The 24304-nt window shown below is 38.3% G+C and overlaps 2 protein-coding genes across 8 annotated transcripts in view; one reads left to right on the forward strand and one right to left on the reverse strand.

Annotated features, from left to right (window-relative positions):
• The first annotated feature begins 2449 nt into the window (after positions 1-2449).
• LOC112157308 (putative methyltransferase NSUN7) lies at positions 2450-18247 on the forward strand. Of its 2 annotated transcripts, XM_024289985.2 has the most exons (13): positions 2450-2764; positions 3503-3619; positions 3993-4175; positions 6345-6406; positions 7601-7737; positions 7815-7967; positions 8277-8460; positions 8823-9036; positions 10320-10463; positions 10704-10805; positions 12504-12621; positions 13872-13992; positions 17319-18247. In XM_024289985.2, the coding sequence occupies exons 1-13, from the start codon at positions 2725-2727 to the stop codon at positions 18078-18080; spliced, it is 2337 nt and encodes a 778-aa protein (XP_024145753.1). In that variant the 5' UTR covers positions 2450-2724; the 3' UTR covers positions 18081-18247. The 2 variants fall into 2 exon arrangements, with proteins under 2 accessions (XP_024145753.1, XP_036068736.1); XM_036212843.1 differs by lacking the exon at positions 2450-2764 and having other exon boundaries at positions 2777-3619.
• A 2232-nt stretch (positions 18248-20479) lies between these two features.
• Positions 20480-24304, reverse strand: part of apbb2b (amyloid beta (A4) precursor protein-binding, family B, member 2b) — a 37823-nt gene continuing 33998 nt past the window's right edge. For all 6 annotated transcript variants that reach the window (XM_024289864.2, XM_024289866.2, XM_024289865.2 and 3 more), the window contains 2 exons: positions 23732-23911; positions 20480-22032 (listed from right to left, as the gene is read on the reverse strand). In XM_024289864.2, the coding sequence (XP_024145632.1) occupies positions 21862-22032; positions 23732-23911 (351 nt within the window). In that variant the 3' untranslated portion in view covers positions 20480-21861. The remainder of the gene's footprint in view (positions 22033-23731; positions 23912-24304) is intronic.

Genomic DNA, 24304 nt, shown 5'->3' on the forward strand with positions numbered 1-24304 from the left:
TGTTGGATGGGATTATCTCTCCAGCTGGACTCTCACCCGCGGAGAAGTGAGGCTCGTTTGGCCCCGAAAGCCCGCTGAGGTTTTTCCACACTCTGATGAAGCCCACTCCTCCTTCTTCCAGAAAGTTCTACACACATGCTAACCCTATCAGATCCTTGATAATTGATTGCCTCAAGAATTTAAACTTTATCTTGGCAAATTGGGGTCACTTCATTTGGTTTGTTTCTTTTTTTTATATAATGCATAAAAACTTTTGTTTTTAGAACATTAGACTTTGAAGGTAGAGGTCCTGCAGAGGTTCTTTACTTTTTCTGGACAACCCAGAAAAATGTCTCCCTCTCTTGGTGGGACAGCAATACTACAACTAACGTCACAATATTTACAGATTTACTTATAGTCCATGCAGAACACATTTGGTCAGGTGACACAAAGTTAGTCATTTTTACAAAAACTATAAATTGGACTATTATTTTCTTAAAAGCTAATTCACACATGGGGTATGGATTACACACCCGTGTGCTTTTAATGTTATTGTCCAATGAACACTCTTGCTATGTGAATATATTGTATAGGTGGGATAAAAAGCTCCCAGAGAAACCTTTTTTACTTTCTACTGTAGTAAAAATTACTGATTTCCTAAAAATAAATAATTGGCAAGACAAAACAAAACCTGTGAATTTGATCACCAATAGATTTTCATAATTTATACTTAAATTTTAGCTGATTTGGAAGGCATTACAAAAAAAAATCATGGATACTTTTTAGTTTATTTTTTATGTTTGGCAGCTTTTTCTCAGTTGGTGATGATAAGGAAACTCAAAAAAGATTTTAATAATGTCATCAAGAATAACCTTTTCAATGGTTTTTCAATCTACACCAATCAAGTGTCACATCTCTTTTGTGACTTCAGGCTGTTGAGACCTCCTGTGCCACAAGGATCTTAAATTGAGCCTCACGTCCTCATAATACAAATCTTCACACTCTTTTCAACATGCACATAAATATGTATATTGTACTTTAAGCTAAACACAGCAAGTTATTGTTGTAACACTCGTTTCATTTCTTCAACCCAATTCTGTGGTAATTTGTTCATTTTAACCCAATTTATGTTATTAACAATAAAATGATGTAAGTAAATCAATCAATCAATATACTTTATTAATCCCACGCTGAACAAAATAATACAATATGACAATGTTAAAATTGTGGGAGTGGCAAATAATAAAGACATTACAAATAGATCTGCTGACTCAGCAAAAAAGTTAATTTTGGGGAAAAAAATGTTTAGAATCCACTAATGAAACAAATGGTTATTTGTCAGAGATATCTAAAGGAAGTTTTGAAAGTATTATGGGATTTTTGGCAAAATCAGAGATTTGGTGATTTTCACGTCTGAGGAAATTAATCTTTTGTTTGAGCAATTTTCACAAAATTTCACACACATGCCGCCAACCTCGGTCTCCAACAACTCTTGGAGTTTTGTTGACCTTTGACCTTGGTGTAGAGGCCGCCATCTTTAATTTTCACAAAAAAAACTTTTAGTACCAGCTGCAATCGAAGACTTATCCCAGGGATTTTTTCCAATCATTTCCTAACTTCTTAGACGTCATTGGAAACAAATTGTAAGAAAAAAAATGACAATTAGAAGTTGTAGATTTTGAATGAAGTGCACATGGCGAGCTCACAAAAGTGGCGTTCTCCTATTACTCCCACATTTTTCAATGTAAAATTGTGAAAATGTAATATATTGATCCCAGACTGAAGCTGAAATAAATAATTTAACACAGGATACGACCATTTAAGAAATGTGGGCGTGGTTTGCAAATGATTTCCGTTGCTAAGGGAATCCAAAAGTAAAATTTTGCCGATTCTTCTGAAACTCATGCCAATCTGTTTGGTATCCCCAGGGGAACAAAATATAAAATGGTTGCTATGTAGATAAAATATACAGAAAAGCCGCCTTTAAAAAAAAGGGATTTTTACATCCATTTGTCATGTACAGCTCAGACCAGCCTCAGTGAGGTTGGGTCAAAGTTGGGCAATGGGTCGAGGATGGTGGCAAGGGCGGGTCGCACCTGCAGGCCATCCAACACCACTTGCGTCTTCAATTATGTTTAAATTTTACCCAAAAAATAGAAAATTACTAAATGATGTTGCAGACATGCTTTACATGAACCAGAAAATTCTTTGTACTCATCAAAGGAACAATGCATGAATATTTTATGACACGCTTTTGCAGAATCATGCATAAAAGGTTTTTCATGGATAAGAGGCAGTTTTTCTTCAAACTTTCTTTATGTTTTTGTCTTTTTAACTGGAGGAGTTAACCATCTCAGGTAAAGATCACAGCTTTTAAGTTACTATTTTGACTGCTTGTGCTTTTTTTACACTTTTACTAGCGTATAGGAACTTAAACTATAGTCAGGAGAGCACAATTACAGCTGGCAGTGAGAGTGATCAATATCAGAGGGATGTGGAAAGAGTTTATAAGGCACACGTCTGTCTTCGAGGATCAGGCCTCCTTCATTATCATATTGTTGCCATGGCTTTCCCAAACTCAGGAAGGCTCATGCCGAACAAAGCCCCGCATTAGAAAGAGGGAGAGGCGTTGGGAAGCATCCAGGCCCTACACACAGAGAACCACAACACTGAGCAAGAAAACAGCAGTTAGAAAATTTATGGAAAGCTTCCGGATACTTGCTTAGCCTGCATTTCTTTGTGAAGATGAGTGCCGTTTCAGTGAAGAGGGCTCTGAATGACAATGGTAAGACCTGCTATGCAATTTTAAACAGCTCATCATCCTCTGTGCAGATTACAGTAAGCTGTTGTAGCCCTTTCTTCCGAGCGCCGCTTCGGAAGTTTTCATCTGCGGGGCGCAGAAAACAGCTTGACACTCATTAAATCAGTGCTGTTTGAAATTCACTCATTTATTCCTTTCGCCCTGACACCGCCTTATTGGACATGCTGCGCATTTCCGATAAACTCTGACTTTGCTCCTTAAACATTTATGAGTGTAGTAAAAGCAAATTAGACTCTATATGTCTTTGCTCTTGAGTCGTGTTTAATTAGGGGGCTGATGCCTGTTAGGATGTTCAAAAGAAGAAGTGATTAAGTAGTATGCATGAAGACTTTTGATTTTGAGGTCAAAATAAGTGATGTTTTGGGCATGTTTCCAAAAAAAAAAAGAATAATCAATGTGGCGGAAGCACATGAGTTAAGCAGGTGAGTCACAGCTGGACTTTTGTCCAGGGTCGGACAACAGTTGATTATTTATTCATGGATGTATCTGAACTGCCCTCTAACTGCACCACAAGGAACCAGAAATGTACTTTATCAATAGCAACACTGAAGAAGGACGACACATTAACTTATTTACATCTAGAAGGCTCTACGTCAGCGCTTTGGACACACAATGTGTTTGCTCAACGTTTGCAGGAACACAGGAGAGTAGCTGCCAACTTTCTAGAAGTATTTCACAGTCATCCTCTCTGTTACTGCACAGCAAGCTCCAGTGAGGATGTCAATATGAACCCAGAGACGGAACTGGCAGTTCCCTCTGATCAAAACCACACCAATAACCTGCCCACTCTTCCTCGTCTTGATCTCCATTCCAACCCAGGTAAGATTTTTAAAAATAAAAGAAAATACCCTGAAGCTTCTTCATGATCATTTAGTTAGTTTACACTCTGTTCACTGATGTGCTGCTCAGAGCAGCAGCTAAACAAAAGCGGTAAGAGCTTTTATTGTGAAGGCGGCATGTGTGTGGCCTCAGGTTGCAGTCAGCCAGATGAGCTGAGAGCATCAAATGAAGCAGAGAGGAAAAACAAAGCAAAGGGAAACTTTATCCCAAAGTCCGACTTTCAGTTCTTTGAAGGAAGGGTTCATCTTTGTCAGTGTAGAAGAATTAACCCTATAATACATGTTTTATTGAAATGCAACTTTTTTGTGTGTGTGTACAGCTCATACTTTCTTTGTCTGCTCTTCCTCCTTAGACAGTCCTCCTTCAGATCAGGTTTATCTTCAGGCAGCAGCCATTTTCCAGTGGCTGCACGCAGAAAAGCCAGCACCACATCATCTAATGCAACACAAAGAGAAGACAGACACACCCCTGTCAGGGAGTGGAGACAAAAACACACAAAAACAGGCCTTCCAGCTGGCCTTCAGCACCCTCAAATGTGAGTTCAGCACTGAACCATTCAAGATTAGCATCTCCCCATTTCTAAATAAATAAAGAGAATGATGCTAACCCTTTAACAACCCCACAAAAAAAAAAAAAAAAATCAATGTTTTTATTTATTATTTTCTTTGCTTATTGCCTTGGAGGAAAAATACACACAATTAATGAATTTGAAATGTTGCCATGTTATTATAGGTCCATGCATCAAACACACATATGGATATAATTTGTCCCTTTTAGCTCTAAAATGACCAAAAATGAAGTTTAATCTTTAAAATTCCATTGTACAGCAATAGATATATGTATAGGATGACCATGTAAGTATTGAGTAAGAAGTTTACTATTTGAGCACTTTTCAGACTAAATTGGAGCATTTTAAGTTTAGAATAAAGTAAATGAAAAGTAAACTTTAAGCATAAAGCCTCACTTTAGTACAGACTATTTATATTACATCTACATAGACTATTTTCACTAAGGGCTGAAAAGGCAGTGTTTCCTGCTCTAATAAAGGAAGGTTTTATTCTGTTTACTGTTGGAGTTTAGTTTATGTCAGAAATAATGATGAAACCAAACAAACAGGAACTGGTCACTCAGCAAACAGTGATTAAAAACAAACTTTCAAACCAATTATTTCAGACAGCTGCATTCCCAGCATGGAAACCCACTAATAAACCACTTCAGCCTCAGAATAAATTCTTTTTAAGTCGTTTCAATTGAATAAAAAACAAATGTACATTTCCAGCATTATTGTGAATGAACACACAAAACTGTTTTATGAACTCATGAAACATTTGTGCCTTTTTATTTTCTTTTAAACATAATTCTTCGATGTTACAGAACATTTAGGAAAATAAAAAAAAGAAAGAAGTTCTCCAATAGAATAGAATGAAAGCAAACCTTAGCTAAAAAAGCAGCTTTCCTCATGATTTAGTTGTAATTAGGCTAAGCTAACCTCTCCAGTGACAACTAAAGATCCTTTCCAAGAAAAATAGAATATCATGGAAAAGTGTTTTCATTTCCAAAATTCCACTCAAAAAATACAATTTTTATAGTATATATAGATTCAGGGCCCACCGTTAAAGTGATTTCAAGAATTTACTTATTTATTAATTTTTCATATAAATTGAGATTTCAGATCATGTTAGCACGAAAACGCACAAAAACATAACCCAAAATCACCGTAATGTCATGATTACTTCATGATACTTCACTTCGATTGGTTTTATGTGATCATAATGTCTGTTTTTATCCTTTTGCTAAAAATGAGAAGTAAATGGTGATTTCTCAACATTTTATTTTCTGAAATCCTGTTTTTGTAGGTTTTTGGAGTTGGAACCCTAATTTATGTAAAAATAAACTAATGTTTTTCACCATTTGGTAAATCCTGTCAGGGTCGCAACAGCAAAAGAGCATTTAATGATCCGCACATTTGGTTTCATCCGGGCTGGGGACCGGCACAGGGTGACCCAAACTTGGGCCTCATTGTGGCTATATAGTTAGGGAGTAATGTGAAGGTGTGTTGGCTCAGCTGTTGGACAGGACAAGTTAAAATAAATAAACAAAAAACATTTGAAATCAATTTAACATTGGGCCCTGAATCAATATTTTTTTTCAACAGGAATATGGAAGTTAGTACATTTTCTTTGATAGTCTAATGCTTTGGAAAGGGTCTGGATGTATGGTTTAGGAGTATTATTGAGGCAAAACAGATGATTTTCAGAATAAAATTCAGATTGGCAAATTTTGCAGTAAAACTTTAAAGTTAGAAAAAACCATGTGACCTTCTCTAATTCCAAAACCAACTGTATAATAACAACTGTACGATCAGTGGATGACGGAAATATAAGCCATAAATCACAAAGAAATACCAAAATAAACCTAAACTAGGTTCTATCAAAACCAAGAACAAAATTGGCACATATATTGTGTTATTGCTTTATTTTTATTTCTTAGTTTTTTAGAAAGTTTAATATGTTTAAACACCTTTTTTACTCAAGTTCTGCTTTAAAAACAATGTTACCCATCAGACATCAACTGAAATTACATTTTTAAATGAGATGTAGGGCGGTAGACATATTTTAACCATGATAAAAGTTTTTTTTTTAATTCAAATGAGAAAATTTGATGTTCTTTTTTATGTTTCTTTCTTTTTTTACTTTTATTTTAGATCAAGAGTTACTCCTGGATGTGATTTCTAACAGCCGCTTGCAGAAATGTCCACATATGGTGGTGGGTCTTTTCTCATTTCAATCTTCGATCTTAAAGTTTTAACTGTAAAAAAAAAAAAAAATGTGAGGCTGTTTTTTTTTTTTTTTTAAATCCTCCAGTGAAGCATCAGTGCTTCCCCTGATCGTGCTGGTGAGGCAGACAGGCTGCAGTTTCAAGAACATTTGTATTCAGATCGTTTGTTGTCTGGCTGCTTATAGGTGACAAGAGATGCATACAAGAAGACGCATTCTCCAACTGGGGGACTAAATTACTCCATAAAACAATGTGCGAGCGCACATACAGTGATAAACTGACACACTCAGCGTGTGCTTCTGTGTATGTGTAGACGGGAACTTTATTGAGGAGCAGAATGCAGGGGGAAAGGCCGTTACTGTGGAGGCAAGACTATAAACCCCACCACAGATCCTTTTTATTATTCTACAAACAGCTTTACTGCACTGTACGTATTTCACCTTATATGCACACAGCTTTTTGGCTTTAGTGTAAGAACACCTGGAGTGATCAATTAGCCCAGAAAAGACCATTATGAACACAATTCAGCACAGTAGCAGGGTAATGGGCATTTTTATGTCTTTTAACCTATCATTTTAGGTTACAGATTTGAAAACTTTATTGTCAACCTCAGGCAGAGACAGTGAAAGAGGTGCTTTTATGCAGAATCAATTCATGTGACAGACAACTTTAGGCTGGTTCTCAACCAAGTTTTTCACTGGTTCAAAAGAGGTAGCAGTAACATGTGAATGTGCTCGGATTGTAATGGGAACAGGAAAAAAAGCAGGCATTTTTTAATTAAAATGTTTTTAAAAATTTTGTTCTCATTTTACCTCAGGGTCAAATGCAAACTAAGATAAATGCTGTGTTCATGCGGTCTTTGAATGATCAGAAAAATTCTCGTGTGACTTGGAAGACACACATGGACATCAATGCTCTATGGACAAACTGACCAGTCTACGATCTTAAAACATGTGACCCACACAGATTTGACCATTTTTCGCTGCAGACAGCCCATATCCACTCATTAGTGCAGTTGGCACTAAGGCATGAGGCATTAAACATCTGAAAAGTATCATGAGAGCAGAGAAAAAACTTTGTTTCATTACTCCTCCAACTCTCCTCAAATTTGATGTGAACTTTGGTAAATAACACATTTGTAAAAATGTTCTTCGTGTGGTGAACCCAGTCGTGTGTTAGCAGGACGGCGACCTGTTGCCCCTGGCGATGGTGATGCTCTTTGACCTCCAGGAAAACAAGTTTGCTCTCCAAGAGCTTTCCCCAAAGGAGGGACAGGATGTGTTCCAAGAAGTGAGAGACCTGCAGAGGAGTCTTCAAAAGTGGGTCCAAGATCTCAAGAGCTCCTGTTTGCAGCTGTTAAATTAGGATGTGTTCAAGTGCGATCCGTTTTTCACAGGTGCAAAACCAAGCTGGCTGCAAATCTGGCTCGCTTCAGGGTGAAGCATCGTTTACGGAGCGTCTCCCGTTTTTTGCCCGACTCTGTCAGGACCAAGCAGACCAGAGCTAAGACCCTGCCGCTGTACGCGTGGATAAACACTTGCCGGATAAGGTGTGTGTTTGGTTTTGCTCAAGTAATAATGCACTTTTGTTTTCTTTTATCTCTTATAATTAATTAGACGAATTAAAATCAGATTTCATTCAATTTAGTTGAATTTGTGAGAATTGATTTAGTTTTGAGGTGGTCTCACAGTGTGATTTTTTACATTTTTGAAGCTTTTTAGGAGCTCATGGGTCTTTATGTATGAGAGCGTGCTAACTTGAGGGTAAAAGTCCTTTATTCTATGGATGTAAAGCTGAGCAGAAGCTGATCTCACACTGTTAAAATAAATGAGACAGTTTTTTTTCCTTTTGTCTGCAGTCTTGCTGACATGTGTGAAGCACTGCAAAGCGCCGGCCTGATTGAAGCTCAGAACATAACAGACCTCACGGAGTTTGCCTTCTGCAAGGACCCGCTCTGTCCAGACACTCTGGTCTTCCATCAAAGCCTGCAGGCTCGACTCCTGCACAGCAGCCTCGCCGCCACACGTCTGCTGAACCTGCAGGTAGAAATCTGCACATAAAAGCAAAAATGGACACAACAGAGTTTAAAAAAAAGATGATGAATCTCTCAGGAAACTATAAAAATACACAGAAAAAGAAAGGCTATTACATGGAAAGTTCAACTTAGACTGTTTAAAATAGAAAGATAAATTCAAGAATCACAAATCTGAGCACAAATATTTAACATTTCCAGGAGGATTCTTATCTTATAATAGTTTTTTTTATTATTATAATTTTGTTTTAGACACACAAGTCAAGTATCATTCTCTTCTTGACCAAAACATTCGCTTATACTTTAGTCTGAAATTGAAAAAATGTTGCAATTAATGAGTTTCTACCAAACATTGGCTTGTTTCCTGTGTAGGACAGAAGTGTGTGTTTGGCAGTCAGAGTTCTGCAGCCTCTGCTGTATGAAAAAGCAGACGTGCTGGTGGTGGGGTCCTTCTCCGCTCTGACCGTGGCTCACATCGCCACTGTGGCTGCTTCCCGCGTGGGCCGAGTGCTGGTGTGCGGCACCGATCACACGGCGTCTCAGGTGAAGGAAATGCAGGAGCTGCTCACCCAAATGGACATCCAAAGTGAGTGGGACTGAGATCTCTGGGATTTGGGGAAAAGAAGCCTAAAACTTTACTTGGTTGTGATAATTTTGTTGTTATCACAGCTGGGGCCTTGTGAAATTCACTTAGATTTTCAGTCAGACAATATTTAGAAAGTATTTATCTTTTAATGAAATCTATATGTATGTTTTCTCCTCTTCATTATTTTGATCACTTTTTACTACTTAATAACCTCCTGTTGACTTACTTTTCTTTTCATGTTTTCCTCGTAGAGGTTCTAGTTTGTTTCCACAGGCGACTGTTTTTGGGCTGAAAGCCTTAAATTCCCTGTACAGATGATAAAAGTTCAGGAGGTTTTGTGTTCTTCACAACCCTTTGAGGAGGATTTCATGTTGAATTATTCTCCGTTGGAGTGAAGCATAACTAGGCTACATGTATCATTAAAGTGTCTGACTTTACATAGATGAAGAATGATGATAATGTTTTATTGGCTGTGAAAAGGGTCAAGTTTACAAATGTAATAATTCAATTAAACTTCTTTAAAAAAAATACACAATAATGTTCTTAAAATACACAATATTTGTAAAGAAAACTTGTCATTTTTTTGTTTTAATGTAAGAATACAGAAGTTTACTGAGAAAAGTTTTGTCTTAAACATTAGTTATGTGAAAATAAAATTGGTTTTATAATGATAAACTGATGGTTCAAATGGTGTCGCACTAGAAATTCAATCAGATTGTGAACTTTTAAACTGCGATCTGATCTGTTCAGTATTATGGCAGTGACAGATTAGGGACGGATTTAAGTCTTTCAAGTTCTTGTTTTTTTCCCATCAATGATGAAACGTCAATACTGTCAATATTAAAAAAATAAACTTTGACAGGAACCTAAATTAACCGTTTGCATTGTGTTTTGGACGTAATTGACAGTACGACTAAGCTGTAAAGTTCAGGAACTTGTGATCACGTGACGCACTCCTCCTCCTCCTCTGTGGGGATCCATCGTACAGCGCCGCTCAGGACCTGTGGGTGTAGCAGCTTAATGAGATTTTGAGCATGATGAAGTCTGCGGCTTTACTCTCACCTGATACCTGCATATCATGTTGCCATGTTGTCCTGGTCAATTGTTATCCTAAAAGTTGTGCAACATTTAAAACCTTAATGCATTTCGGAGACCTGCAACACACAACTCAGATGGGGGCAAGAACAGAAAAAAAAACCAAACAATTAATGTTGATTCGCTGCAGTCTGTGTGTCTTTTGATTACTCAGAACTTTCCTGACTTTTACTCACAATTTTTTGCAGATGTTCAAATCCTTTCAGAGTCTTTCTCCAATCTCAGTGAGTGGGACGCCAGCGCTCAGATGATCAGGGTCATCGCCGTGCTGCCTCAGTGCTCGTCCTCTGCCCTCAACGACCCGGTGCCCACCATGTACAGTGAACACGGAGGTGTGTCAACCAAAGGGTCAGGCTTGATGTGCACCAAATATGAGATTTTCACCAAAAAAATGCTTTTCCACATTTATAAGTTGGAAATTCCCCAAGAAAATCCAGATTTATATGAATAAATGCAACAGATTTTATATGTGGAAGTGGACAGGAAGTGCAAATGTTCATACCCAAAACTTCCTTTTTTTGTGTGTTTTTTCTTTTAAATAATGAATATTTAAAAAAAAAATGTGTTAACAGACTGGACTCTACTGCCAGGATTGTCCCAGGGTTCTGTTTCCTCCAGCAAAATGCTCTCCCTGACTGCCAAACAATCATGGCTGCTGGGTCATGCGCTCACCTGTGAGTATGACCTCACTGTTTCAAAGAAACTTCACCACCTCCTCAACCATAGACCCTTTTCACGTACGTCAGACAAAACGGCGACATTGCAGTCTGTGTTATTTCCGGTATAGACCTGTGTTGTGCCAAGCTATCTCTTTGTTTATCATATTGTTGATATGCTTCATAACAGCGTTAAAAGAAGGTGGATGTTTACGATATTGTTCATTCTGGGGCTTGTGGAAGTTTGTTGTTATGTTTGAATTTTTTTCCACATATTTTACGTAAAACAACGTCAGGGGCACAAATTCTGTCAGGTCACAGATCCAGCCTGCTCTCTGTGTCCCCTAATAATTTCCAGCAGAAGAAACAACTATTTATTAACTGTCTGTTGTTAACCCTGTAAAGCCCTTTACATCAAAGAAATGACAGAAAATTCTATATTTTTTAATTAAGATGTTTTTAAGCTCTTTGATGAAATAAAAAGGCAATATTTTTAATGAGTTATGGTGCTAATTATGATATAATTAGTGGTTTGTTATTTTTTTGCTTACAACATGTTAGTTTAAGATGCAAAAGTGTTCTGGAGAATATTTACCCACTGATATATAACATGAATAACATGTATAACATGATATAACTATATATACAGAAGCAATTATCAACAAATTTACAATTTTTTTTCAATAAATAAATTAGTTGTTTAAGAAATGAATATCAATACATGACTTTTTGTTACCATAAAGCTTTTAAAATTAGCAAAACTTTTCCCGCTAAAAGTGTTTGTGAGATTTCATGGAGGCAGCCATTTTGAAATGAGCCTTCTACTTCCCCTAGTGGAATGATGATGAACTACAGGGTAGAAAACGTGGACTAATGTACATACAACAGATTTTTAAGGAACAATTAGATCATGCTAATGATATAGGGGTCTCAAAAACGTATTTAGGGTTAAATACTTTCATAACAAACTCACTTTCATAAATCACATTTCTTATCCTAAATTAGCCAAACAAAAGTATTTTTTTTTTTCTTTTTTACACAAAAAGCTGTTGTTCTTTTACATCATGTGTCAAAGTCAAGGCCCAGATCTGGCCTACCGGATATCTATATCCGGCCCTCCAAATGATTTTTTTTTTACTGTTATAAATGTCGTAATGTAATCTTGTGCTCATTTGAAAACTTGTATAATTTGGACAAAATATATGTTTTATGGAAGGTTAAATATTAAGTGCTTAGTTCAGATTTAAGGTTTAAGTTGATTTATTTATGAATAATATTCCTGCCTTTTTATTATTCATAGTAATGTTAAAAGTTACGTTTTTAAATAAAAAAAATTAACTGTAGCGTGTTCAATAAATTGTGATCTGTTCGGCCCACAACCTAAGGTGTGTTTTGGATTTTGACCCTTATGTGATTTAGTATGACACCCATGCTCTATATAGAATATGTGTAAAACAATACAAATATGACAATAAACTCTCAAAAGCTGCAGAATAACATAAATTGTACAGACTTTTTACACTTTTTGGGACAAACTATGAGCACTACAGACATCAATGATGCCGGAGACAGCGGAAACGAATTCAGGAAGGGGAAACGTACCTTGACACAACACCTGTTTAAACCTGTAACTTTTTACACACCTGTGGTGATGTCGCCATTTTGTCTGACATCACCATGAAAATATTCTTTTCACTTTTTCTCTTTGTTTGTCAGTTCCAAAGGTCCAGACTGTGCTGTACTGCACACGCTCAGTGTATCCTGAGGAAAATGAAGATCTGGTGAGGAAGGTTCTAGAGAAAACCCGCACTCCTCCCAAACTGCTGCCATTCAGGTACGACCTTCTCTGAAAAGTTGTTTTGTGAGCTTGCTTTGAACATGCACCTCTGCAGAACTGTCCTGGGATTGAAATGAACAGCAAAGAACTGAGAATTCTCTGACATATTCCAAGACATATTCCAGAGGCAGCTGCTGAAATAATAATAAAACACCTCTTCACAACTCTGACACTGCAGTAAACATGTGTAGGTATGTCATTTAGGAGAAAACATAACAACTGGCAGCAAGAAAAAATACTGAGCATTTCTACTCACTGATAAAAATCCAAGTGTGTGAGTTTTCCATGCCTGTTTGACGCTTTTGAGACATCAAGATGACTGGCACGTTTGTTGGATTGCTTTCCCAGAGGTTTCAAAGCTGTCTTATAAAAACTTTCTTTCACTGCCAGCTGTCACACATGGATCTATGCCTCTGAACAATAAGACAGGCAACTTACAACTCGACCTAAAACTCATTTTTATAGTCAAGAATTGGTCCAACATGAGAATTTGCTGTGATTCTACCATTAACCCTGTAAAGTCCACTTTGTAAAAAAAAAAAAAAAAAACATAAAATGAAATTTTTTAAATGTTTGTTTTAAATGTTTTTATTCCACAAATATGATGTCACCCTTAAAAACGTAATAATTATTAACATTTTACGAATACTTTTTAGGAATCCACTGTGTTATGAAGAATTTATAAAAATAGGTGAATATACGTTTTTTTTTTCTTGTGTTCAAACACAATGCATTGTGGTCTATATTCATCAACCTAGTCAGCATCGGTCCTCTCTACTTTTTCGCTGAGTACTTCTGGGAATTTTCTTTTGAATTTTGGAATTTTAGATTTAGACACCCCAACAACATGATGAACGCACCATATAGTGCACTAAGTTGTTACGAATTTTGGACACAACCTGAGAAAGGTCTTCTTTGTTTGACAGAACCCCAACAAAGTTCCATTAGTTGTCACACAGCTGGATGTGTACACTGTGTTCTCTGAATTTGACTCATCTCCTGGGTAGTGGTGGACTGCAGAACCGTACGCTACATCCAACCCCTTAATGCTGAGGACACTTTGGGTCCCATTTTTAGAACCTTTGGTACCACCCAACCGTTGACGAGCCTCCGAGCTGACCTGTAAATCTTCTGAAGGTGTCTGCCCTCATGCACTTCCTCTACTCGTCGACCTTTCCCTGAACTGAGGCAGTAATAAATCAACATTGACCAACTTCTTCATGAGCTGCTTTTCATTGCTTCCTCAGAGTGAGTGGTCCGATTTTTCCGGATGATTCCCCACCGGGAGCGGCAGCCGACCCCAGGTTCTTCAGACTCGCACCCTCTCATCTCACCAACGGATGCTTCATCGCCAGAATATCACGTCAGGTGAGGATGAAGAAGTGATAAAAACACGAGGAGGAGAAAATTGTGTTGTAGATTGAGGGCGGTGTTTCTGGCGCTGGAGTATTTCTGTGAGGGCGAGTGTGTCTGACTGTGATTGCCTTCAGAAGTGCTGAGGCAGCACTCTTTTACTGTCTGCTGGGAGGTCAGGCAGCTTGTCAGCACACACACACACACAGATGTAAAGTCTTGCTCCTTGGAAATACTGCAGCATTATTCCAACTCAACAAGAAAAGAGACAAGTTATGGATAAAATATACCCGGACCACTGATGCACATCAGAGCTTCATAGCAAAGATGAATGGATAATCCTGACAGTCTCAGAGCTCTCCAAGCGAGCTGCATCCCTGTAGTTGTTCCCTCCCTTCTTCCTGATTCACCCACGACACCAAGAAGGGAACAAATAGAGGAAAGAGATGAGATGCTGCTCCTTTCATTTCATCCTCCAGCCTGAAAATCTGGCACCAAACAGTGAACTGTAATTAGAGTTTCAATTTTGAGAACAATATATTGATTTGGGGATACAGATTTTAAGTTCTGATTCGCTGGTTTACTTATAAGGAAGCAATGTAAATGAATAAATAGTGATGAAGTGGCAATGATGTAAATATAAATACAGTGCAGGAATGCAGAAATTAAAGACCCGCTCTGATGAAAATTGTGTTTTTGGTGTTTTTAACATCTTTCTCATGATGGAGTTCATCTGTAAAGAAACTTAAGTTGTGCTTTTTTATTCAAATCGTTGAAATCGTGAGTCAGGAGCAGTCTTTTATTTAGATAAGGAGTTCAAACAGATAATAAGTGGAGGACAGAATAAGTTAAAGGTCTGTGAGAGTCAGAGTCAGTGATCATATACATATTTTCCACCATCCATCCATCCATTTTCCTGACAGCTTCTTCCCTTTCGGGGTCGCGGGGTGCCGGAGCCTATCCCGGCTACTGATGGGCGAAGGTGGGGTACACCCTGGACAGGTCGCCAGTCTGTCGCAGATTTTCCACCATAATTTGCAAATAAATTAATTAAAAAATAAACAATTTAATTCTTTTCCTCATTTTATCTCTCACAGTTGAGGTACACCTCAAGAAGCCTTTGACTCTGAAATGTAAAACCTTAAAATCTCTGTAAGGATGGAATCGATGCACTGCAACAACTGAATCTTAAGAAAGTGAAAAAAACCTTTTAAAGAAAATTTGTCTATCAAAAAAAAAACAATCTTACCAAGAAAACTTTTAAGATAATCTTAGTTTGAGCAAACTGGTTTTAGTGACTAGAATCTTTGTTTCTTTTTTCTTATTTGAAGAAAAATGTGCACATTTTTGGAATGTTTAATTTTTTTCTAGTAGGTTTGTTTTATCTGTTTGTATGTAAATTATCGTGACACATTCATTATGGCTCCAGTTTTTCCAGAGTGTCTGTTTCAATAACTAACTCAGTTTCCACCGTTTACTCAGCTTGTTCTCCTTTAAATGTTTGGATGGAGTTTTATGAAAACAATTTCAGTCAATTTGATTTCATATTCAGAATACAGTCTATCACTGCAAAAAATAGGTACAAATTCGTATGTGTAACTTTTATTTATAATTCCATTATAGCAAAAATGTAATTTAAAAAAATGTCAAGAAAATGTGTTTTACTTATTATTACTGCAAGAAAAAAATCTAGTCACTAAGACATGCTTTCTTAGAATATTCTAAAACTATTTAGCATTATGTCTTGCAAGTGAGAAAAAAAAAATTGTGAAACGAGGTTCTTCTTACTTTCTTAAGAGTCATTTTTTGCCATTTATCTCCAGAAAAAAACCCTAGAGAACCCCACAAAGTTGTAAAATATTTTATAAAATTTGAGCATTTGTTGCCTAAATGTCTGCTGATAAATACATCATGTTAGTTTGCTTTCTTTACAGCAGATTCTGTCACTCCAGTTCATGACAGTCATTTAAAATCCAATCAGCAGGTCTAATTGCATTGAAATTCAAGGTCACAGCAACTGTATATTTTAAGAGAGATGGCAGTGAAGAGAATAAATGAAAAACACAGAATCCAATGTATATGTGGCCTGTAAGGAGAGAAAGAAAAGCCTTAAAGTTTTTTTCATATCTGCATTTAAATGAATGAATGCTCCTGGGAAATATCCTCTCTCCATTGCTCTAAGCAAAACACTGGCAGTCTTTACTCTGGAAGCAGTCACATTCTATTTCTCTAGGAAACCTTCATTTTGCAAATATTATTCAAGTATTCAGGAAAAGAAAATTATTCAACACAAGTGAGACGCATCGTCCTTACACCACGGCTCAATATTAGGTTAGGCTGCTGATTATTGCAGGATCAAAGTTTTGGATCAGGCCCATCGCTGGGGCAGTGAGTGGGTGGGCACAGAGCAGCATTTCGTCTGAGAAACACGTCCGACTGGCTGTTCTTGCAGAATAAAACAGAGTCCCACATTTGACTACAATCTAACTGTGGCAGCTTGAAGAAAGTTCTCTGTGTGTGTCTCTCCTACCTCCTCGAGTACATCGAGTAAACAGAACTTAGTAAAAAGCTTTAATAATTTACTGCTCGCTGTACAGCTTCTTTTAAAGATTAGATTCCAGGACATCCATATATTCTATGAGGCAGTTTAGAAAAATGAACAGTTTTTCTGCTGCTAAAGTGATTTTTATTATTGAAGCATGTTTATAGTATGCAGCAGTGGATGCAGTTTGTTGTTTTATGAACAGAAAAGTTGCTGTGATTTCTTTTTCTAATGCTTACCAACATCAAACAAAGTAAATAAACTTTATTTTCAATAAAAATTGAACTTTCTCTAATCAAAGGACTCTACCATAAACCGCTGCTTTAATGCCAATGCTCTGAAGAGTTTTTATGTTAAGATGTTTGCATCATCGTTCAAAAGGCTTTAACATTCTTTCAACACATAGGAAGAACAGCCAGAGCTTAGAGCAGCTTTGGTCCAGTTGGTCAGGTGATTGGATCAGAAGAGATGGGACCCCAAAGTGGGCGGGGCATCAGTCAAACCCAGGGAGAGGGAAAGTGAAGATGAAGAGGCCGGATTGTTTTGCAGGGTGTATGACTTTTGGGCTTCTGATCATGGAAAGTGTGAAATAAATGATAGATTTAAGATCATTTTGATTTGGAAGAGAGTTTGAGGAAAAAAATAATTATTTTAAGAGTTGCAGTGATTTGTGTGCAATAGAAAGCAGTCACAGCACGGTTTAATCTGAGTTGCTTCCTCGTGTGATGCTCCTCTGTTGATTTATGATTTTAAAAGTGTAAAGTTGCTGCTTTTTAATCAAAACTTTGGTGTTTTTCAGGCCGATCCCACAAAGGTTGAAACAGTCCAGGATGTGTTGGCAAGAGCAGCTGCGAAGGGCCTCCTGGGCGGCATCATTCCTGAACCGCCAAGAGGCCGTAAAAAGGGGAAAAGCAAGAAGACTCAAGCTGCTTCATCTACAAGCAAACCGTCATCCCCATCCGAACAGGAGAAGCGGGAGGGCGAGGATTATGAAAATCCAACCTCAGAACAGGGAGAGGAGATTCAGCAGGAAGACTTGAGGGATGATGGGGAAAAGGGGAAGGGAGAAAAGAAGAAAAAGCGTAAGCGGGCGGGAAAAAAACAAACCAGAAAAGCAGACTCGGTCCAAAAGAAGTCTACAAAGAAAAAAGGGAACCAGTCGCACAATAAGAAGCCCAAACAAATACCCCGTCTCACGCTCGCGTCAATCTCCTCAGACAAACCCTCCAGCAGCTTGACTCTGATCACCGCTCTCGCACACAAGATCAGCGGGAATCCAGCAGGTCAGACAGAGCCGGGCTCAGCTGCTTCCATCACCTCTGCGCTCAGGAGGCCAAACGTTCAGCAGGCAGGAGCAGAAACACTCAAGGACTCCACCAAACCCTCCAGACAGGAGAAAGCTGCAGCAACACAGGGGGCAGTGAGGCCTAAAGACCACGCTCTACCACCCATTTCCTGCCTCACCTCCTCCTCTCAGTGCAACAGGAGCAGAAGTTCTGTCTCTCCTCAGCCTGCAAGCACCTCAGCATCCGTATCCTCAATCTCTCTGCCCGACATTTAAAAATGCAGATTTATTTTCTTTATTGAGAGGTTCTACTTTTTCTAAGACTCACGTGAACAAAATACATTTTAACAACTAGAAATATCAGAATTCATGTGCCATAGTTTATATTTATAAACATAAATTACATGTACTGAATGTGTAAATACATGTGAAAAAAATAAAACAATAAATCAAACAACCGTCTAAAAACCAACATTTCTGCAGCTCAAAGTCTCCTCTGATCGAGGATGTCAGCTGGATAATTGTCTTTATTTAAAGACAATAACGAGACATTTTAATTAACTGTCCAATCTGTAGAAAACATGAGGAAAACAGTCATTACAATAGATGTGAAATCAAATTTGTAAAAGTGCTTCGGTGGAAAACTTAAGCACTATATGAAGGATTAAAACTGCGAAGCACAGAGGTGAAAGTGTCATTATGTGGGATTGTGAGTGTTAAAGAGGCTCATGATTAAAAAAAAGTAATAGTTTGACAAGTTGCTGCATATTTAGTCTTTAGGTGAGAGCCTGCAAGCACCGATTGTCCATTTCACCTTTTTATTAATTGATTTGTTCAATCAAATTCATTCAATTAGTTGTTTTAATTTTCTTTACGAACAAATCCTGAATGATTTTTAATTGAATTGTGAGAAACACATCACCAAAGGTGGTAGGGGGGCACACAGAAATGATTAGAGGCAGGAAGTCCGGTAATACATTTTTTCTTTAATGCCATTTATCCTCACGACTGGTTACATTGATAAAGTGTACAAATCAGTGAGCAGCAAACGGAAGCAAACACATCCATCTATAGTCATGGAGGGTGTTCATTAGTTGATGTTGGTGACAGTTTAAACTAAGCGTCCACTGTTGCTCTCCTCCTCCTCAATCCTTCGGTGCAACACTGGACCCCCAAGAGGAGTTTAGTCAGAGTTCCTCCTTCTCTGCAAAGCGAAGCTCGTTGGGGTTCGAACGGGGGACATAGTGAGCGGCGTCAAGAGGCTTCCACTCTCCCCAACCAACTAATAAAATCCGTATATACCTTTATAAAATAGAATAAATAAAATAAAAATATTTCTGTTCAATACATACAGTCTCTTTCAACCATTCTTGGGCATGCAAGGCTTTTGCTCGTGACTTTCATTTACTCACAAAGAATGCATAGATAATTGCACAGTTCAATTCAGCATCAATCTGAGGGATGACTGGAAGGTTTTCCCTCTTTTTAACTGTTTTCTTTATTTGCTAGCATTTTTACTCTTTATTTTATCTACAATGATCTGTATAAGTATTTTACACTTTGGCCATTTGAAGATTTCAAAATAAAGGCATTTGAAAAATGAGAAGAAGAAAATAAAAGACATTCAAGAAGATAAAAATAGCTTATAATAACGAACGCCAAAGGTTACATAAAAATGGACATTACATTTCAAGAGTTTGACTTTCCGTTTTAACAGCTGTGTGGGGGGGATTTTCTAATCTGGTTTAAAAATAATACAAATAAAATCCCTTAAAATTCCTTAAACTGAAAAGCAACAATAAACAAGATGAACAGACAGTTTTCACACAAATGTAAATTTGATCAAAATTCACTTTAATATTTCTGAACAAGCAAATGTCTGATCCTTTTTTAATGTTGTAATCAAATAATTGGTTTCATAACTGCATTATTTTCCTTTTAAATAATCTGGAAACTTTTCACATCGCCCTAAGAAACACACGGTCAGGTGACTGATTCCAATGAAGTCTTTGTAAACGCACGTTTCAGGATTCTGCGTTCAAAACTCTTGCATTCATATGAAGCTACTAGGTGGGTTGATAAAATCAATTAATCATTGAGAATTGATCTAAGCTTAATTGATCGAGAACCGATCCCTAAAAGTAGAGATCGAACAAACGCAAAATACTAAAGTCAGCTAGCTTGATGCTAACGTGTAATGGGATTTCCCATAGGACGGCTAATGCTAACATACATCGCTGACTAAATTATATCTTTATAAACTCACAAGCAAAAATTTTCCAAACTCTCTTGAGGAAATATTTTTAAGTAATCATTTGTGGTTTAAAGCAATTTTTTTAGCTCATACTTTCTTCTTCTGGAATAAGGTGTAACGCTATGGAGTGATCGCCACCTAGTGGCCAAACTGAAACATAGTTAGGTGTGAATGCGAACGTTTTGAACTCTTGTTGCAAGTTAAACCAGACTGAATTTTGACCAATCAGGGATTTTGTCTGTTTGAAAATTGATCATGATAGAGAAGGGAAAAATTATGGGTTGTTGCCGGTCAGAATTCTATGACACCAAGTCTTTCGTATATTGGAAGAGAGTTGTGAAACAAAAAGGCTGCACCACTTTGACAATTTGCACCAACCCTCTTCCAACTGTAGGTGGCGGACATGCGCTTATGTCTTAAGTTTTACAGTAGGCAATCTTCAGATTTATTTCTCTGTTAAAACATTTGCCCGTTCATAATCCATCCACAGATTTAGAGTCTTGAGTGCTGTGATGGGACAGATTACATCATGTCTGATATGTGACACACTGGGATAACCGTGTGGAAGCATTTTAAGTGACGAACGATCACATGGCACTAATGAACACAAACATGAAACTGATTCAAGTGGAGACGTGGAGCAGCTCGGGACAGTTCCCATCTTTTGGAGTTCATGCAACTCTTTGCTTTCTTCTCCAAAAACAAGCTGAGGCCAATGGTAAAACAATTTCCTCTCCTTGTAAGATAAAGAAAAATAAAAAAATACCAATACACTCGTATAAAACACATTCCTCAGCTCTTATTTCTCCTCCAGGCAATCCCCTTTTATTACTAAGACTGTTCTGAGGTGGGATTGAGAGAAAGTCAAATTTCCTCCAGCGGGTGTTGCGAAGAGCAGCGGCACGCCGACATCTCCTGTGATTGAAGCAGAGGTTTGCCCCCCTCCCTCGGTCTCTCTTCCTCTATTATGGCCATCAACAAAGGAGAACAGAGGATTTAAGCAAACAGAGAAAGTGGGGATGTGAAGAAAGCTTCAGGTGACAGGTCACCGCTCGTCTCCTATGATCCACGGCTGAAGGTGGGGCTGAACATTCCTATCGCCCTCGCCTCCAGTCGGTGAAGCAGCAGCAGTGAGGTGGCGTTTGAACGGTTCACATTTATAGAAAACTGTTCATGCAGGAGTTTCTAGGTGTAGACTGGCTTTTAAGTGTTTTTAACGTCGTAGCAGCTTGCTTCTTCCTTCAAACTCAATGTTTCTCTTCAAATCAAGACACGGTAGTCTTTGGTTACTCCTTTCTCTCGTCGGGTTTATCTGTTGACTGAGGAAGAGGAGGACCAGACTTGGACAAAGCGCCTAGACTAATAGGACAGGTGAGGTGCAGGCGCTGCGGCCCGCGGTGGAAGGTCATGCTGGCAGCACACACACGTAAATACACTGAGAGCGTGGGGACATCCGCGGTCCGGGCAGGAGTGAGCTTCTGTGTGTTCCACGTGGAGTTTCTGCGGATGAAAGTACTTCTATGTACAAGTTCCCCTTCGTAAGCGTCACTTTCCCGTGCAGATGGATCCGAATTTCCTCGGTTATTTGGAGGAAATCGACTTGACCCGCCTTTATCAGGAATTGTTATATTTGCTCCCAAAAACGGAGGAAATTGGGACAGCATTCCCAAACGGTGATGCTTTGCCGTTCCTGCGATTGCTTGGGTCTTCTATGGAGATGGGCTTTTCAGCAGCGATGCAATGAGTTACCATGGTAACTAAGATTTATAAGTAGATAGTCCCTTTTTTGATGTTTTGCTGTGGTTACTGTGGCAGTTCAGTGACAGGTCTCTTCTGTTTGAGCGTGTCGATGAGCGACAAGACTCCGCGCTTTACGCTGGTGGACACGCGGCGGGACACAGAGTCACCGGGAGGCGAAGAGCCGCACGCCTTCTGGGACAGCGGGCGAGCCACCAGACATTTTTGGTACCGCAGCTGAGAACAGAGAACAGAGGCAGAACAGTTACAGCCCTGCATATGTGTGTGTTTGTAAAAGGAAAACAGGGAGAGAAGTTGGACTGTTGAAGGCCGCCGGCTGTGATCAATGGTAATGACTGATGATTCATGTCGCCGTCCATCACTTTTGGTAGGTGTGCATGTGAGAGTGTGCACTTGTGAGCATAAATCTAAAGTTCTGAAGGGTGATCAATAGCCTGCAGTCCAGCACTGCTGTAAATCTGAGCAGCGTCTGCAGCCTGCACACATGGACTCCAAACAAAAACTCACAGATGAGATTTCTCCTCATAACTCCATTTATCTTTTTCATCTATTTAAAAGGATTTCCAGTAGTCTTTTAATTATGATTATGGTGTTTTTAAACTATTGTTTTCTACAATGTAGTTTCTGTAGAGCAGCAGGAGTTCATTAGAAATTTGCCTCTGAGTTGTGGGTGGGACCAGTGGAACAAAAGAAGCCCGCCCCAACTTCTCCATCTGTTTACACCGTCTCCCGCGAGCTCCTTAAAACTCCAGCCTAATGCTGCGTTCACACCAAACACGAGTCGCGCGGTAGAGGACGCCAGTTTCAATGTTAAGTCAATGGGACAGACGTAACTTAAGGTCTTGTGGTGTGATTTAAGTGACAGGTGTGGCGTGGCGGTCTAGCAGCAGCACGAATTGGGTGGCGCAGCCAAAGTTTAAATATCTGAATTTTAGCAGATCTTTAAAAAAATATATATTTTTATTATTTTATTATTATTTATTATTATTTTTATTTTTCCCCTCTCGGGTTAACGCGGCTGTCATACAAACTCCCCCAAACAGCCCCCGGAGAGAAAGTACCGGTACCAGGAAAATCTTTGAATGACCACATAAACCCAGATATAATGATGTTTTTTAGAACTCTTTCCAATAAATAAACCTGATCTCTCAACATCATCCGTGTTTTGCATACATTGTAAATGAGATCAAAACGGCGAAAATTCTAAAAACGTGGCCGCAGCGTCAAGCTCAGGAACACATTTTCTGCTAGGCGGCAAGCAGTGAATTCATTGCACAGCGAAAGATGGGCGGGCCACGCGTTTGGTGTGAACGTAGCATTACATTAGCGGTGTAACGAAAATGGCGAGCAACATTGAAGCTATTCAGCCGTGATTGTAGCTTGTCATCTGCATCCATGTCAAAATTGTTTACATAAATGTCCTAAAGGGACCCAGTTTGTTATTAGATGTGACATTTTTTAAAGATCAACATTAAAACAATCTAATTAAAAAACAAAAATTTCTGAGCAAATTCCATCCAAAAATCTCTGTTTGCTACAAATAGTCTTCGATTTGTGGGATCACTTCTATGTATTTTAGACATTTTTCCATTTTTATTTATTTAAATTTTCAAAGTAAATGTCTATTTTATCCTGTTATCATGCTAACTTAATTTTAAAGCACCTTGCAGTGCATTCATGTTTACAATGTTCCAGAAAAAAAATCTATATACATTTTTTTTAAACCTGTAAAATCCCTTTTGGATTAAAAACCTTTATGTTTTCAAATAATTACAGAACTTTGTGAGGATTTGTCCGTATATAAGCAATTTTAGTGTTTATCTTTCTATGCTCATCAATCCCCGTCTGTGCATTTTTGGAGTACTTTTAATAATTATGATGTAGTTTAGGATGAGATTGGTTTATTTGGACTTACCATGCATGCCGCCTGCACCGCCTCAGACACACTGCCGGCGTTTGGATCACACCAGAACACGTGACAGTCATAGCGATGGCCGCCGGCGTCCATGATGAAGGCAAACGTGTGGATGTCTCGACCCACGCCCATGAAAGACAGGAAGCGAACTCGGCACTCCACCAACACCTCTTCTTCATCCTAGCAGAAACAGATGAGTAAAATTAGTAAAAAATAAGAATTATAAGTAGTAATATTTATTCTTTTTTTTTGTTGTTTATTTATTTATAACCCTTTACTTTTAAGTTTTTTTTTTAAATATACTTTTTGCTCTTGTGAATTCATCAAAACACATTTATTGGCAAATTTCAAAGCAAAAAGAATTGAAGCCGGGTCAGTTCACCGAGTGACCACTAGGAGGCTTGTTATGAAAGTAAATTATATCAATGTCATAAATTGTGCCCAAACAGAGGGTGAGACCTTTGGAGTGAGCAACCAATCCAGAGCTTTGGAACGGCCTTACTGAGCATGTCTGGTTATTTTTGGAAAGGTTGAGGTTCAGTGAGGTCACATTCAGTGGGATGAGCCGCACGG

Source organism: Oryzias melastigma, linkage group LG1 (assembly GCF_002922805.2).
Source record: "Oryzias melastigma strain HK-1 linkage group LG1, ASM292280v2, whole genome shotgun sequence".
Classification (NCBI taxonomy): Eukaryota; Metazoa; Chordata; class Actinopteri; order Beloniformes; family Adrianichthyidae; genus Oryzias; species Oryzias melastigma.

Coding starts and splice junctions, on each gene's coding strand:
- LOC112157308 (XM_036212843.1), top strand. CDS start 3,277: ATGGATGTATCTGAACTGCCCTCTAACTGCACCACAAGGAACCAGAAA. Junction 4,176..6,344: donor GGCCTTCAGCACCCTCAAAT/GTGAGTTCAGCA, acceptor CTTTTATTTTAG/ATCAAGAGTTACTCCTGGAT. Junction 9,037..10,319: donor CACCCAAATGGACATCCAAA/GTGAGTGGGACT, acceptor AATTTTTTGCAG/ATGTTCAAATCCTTTCAGAG.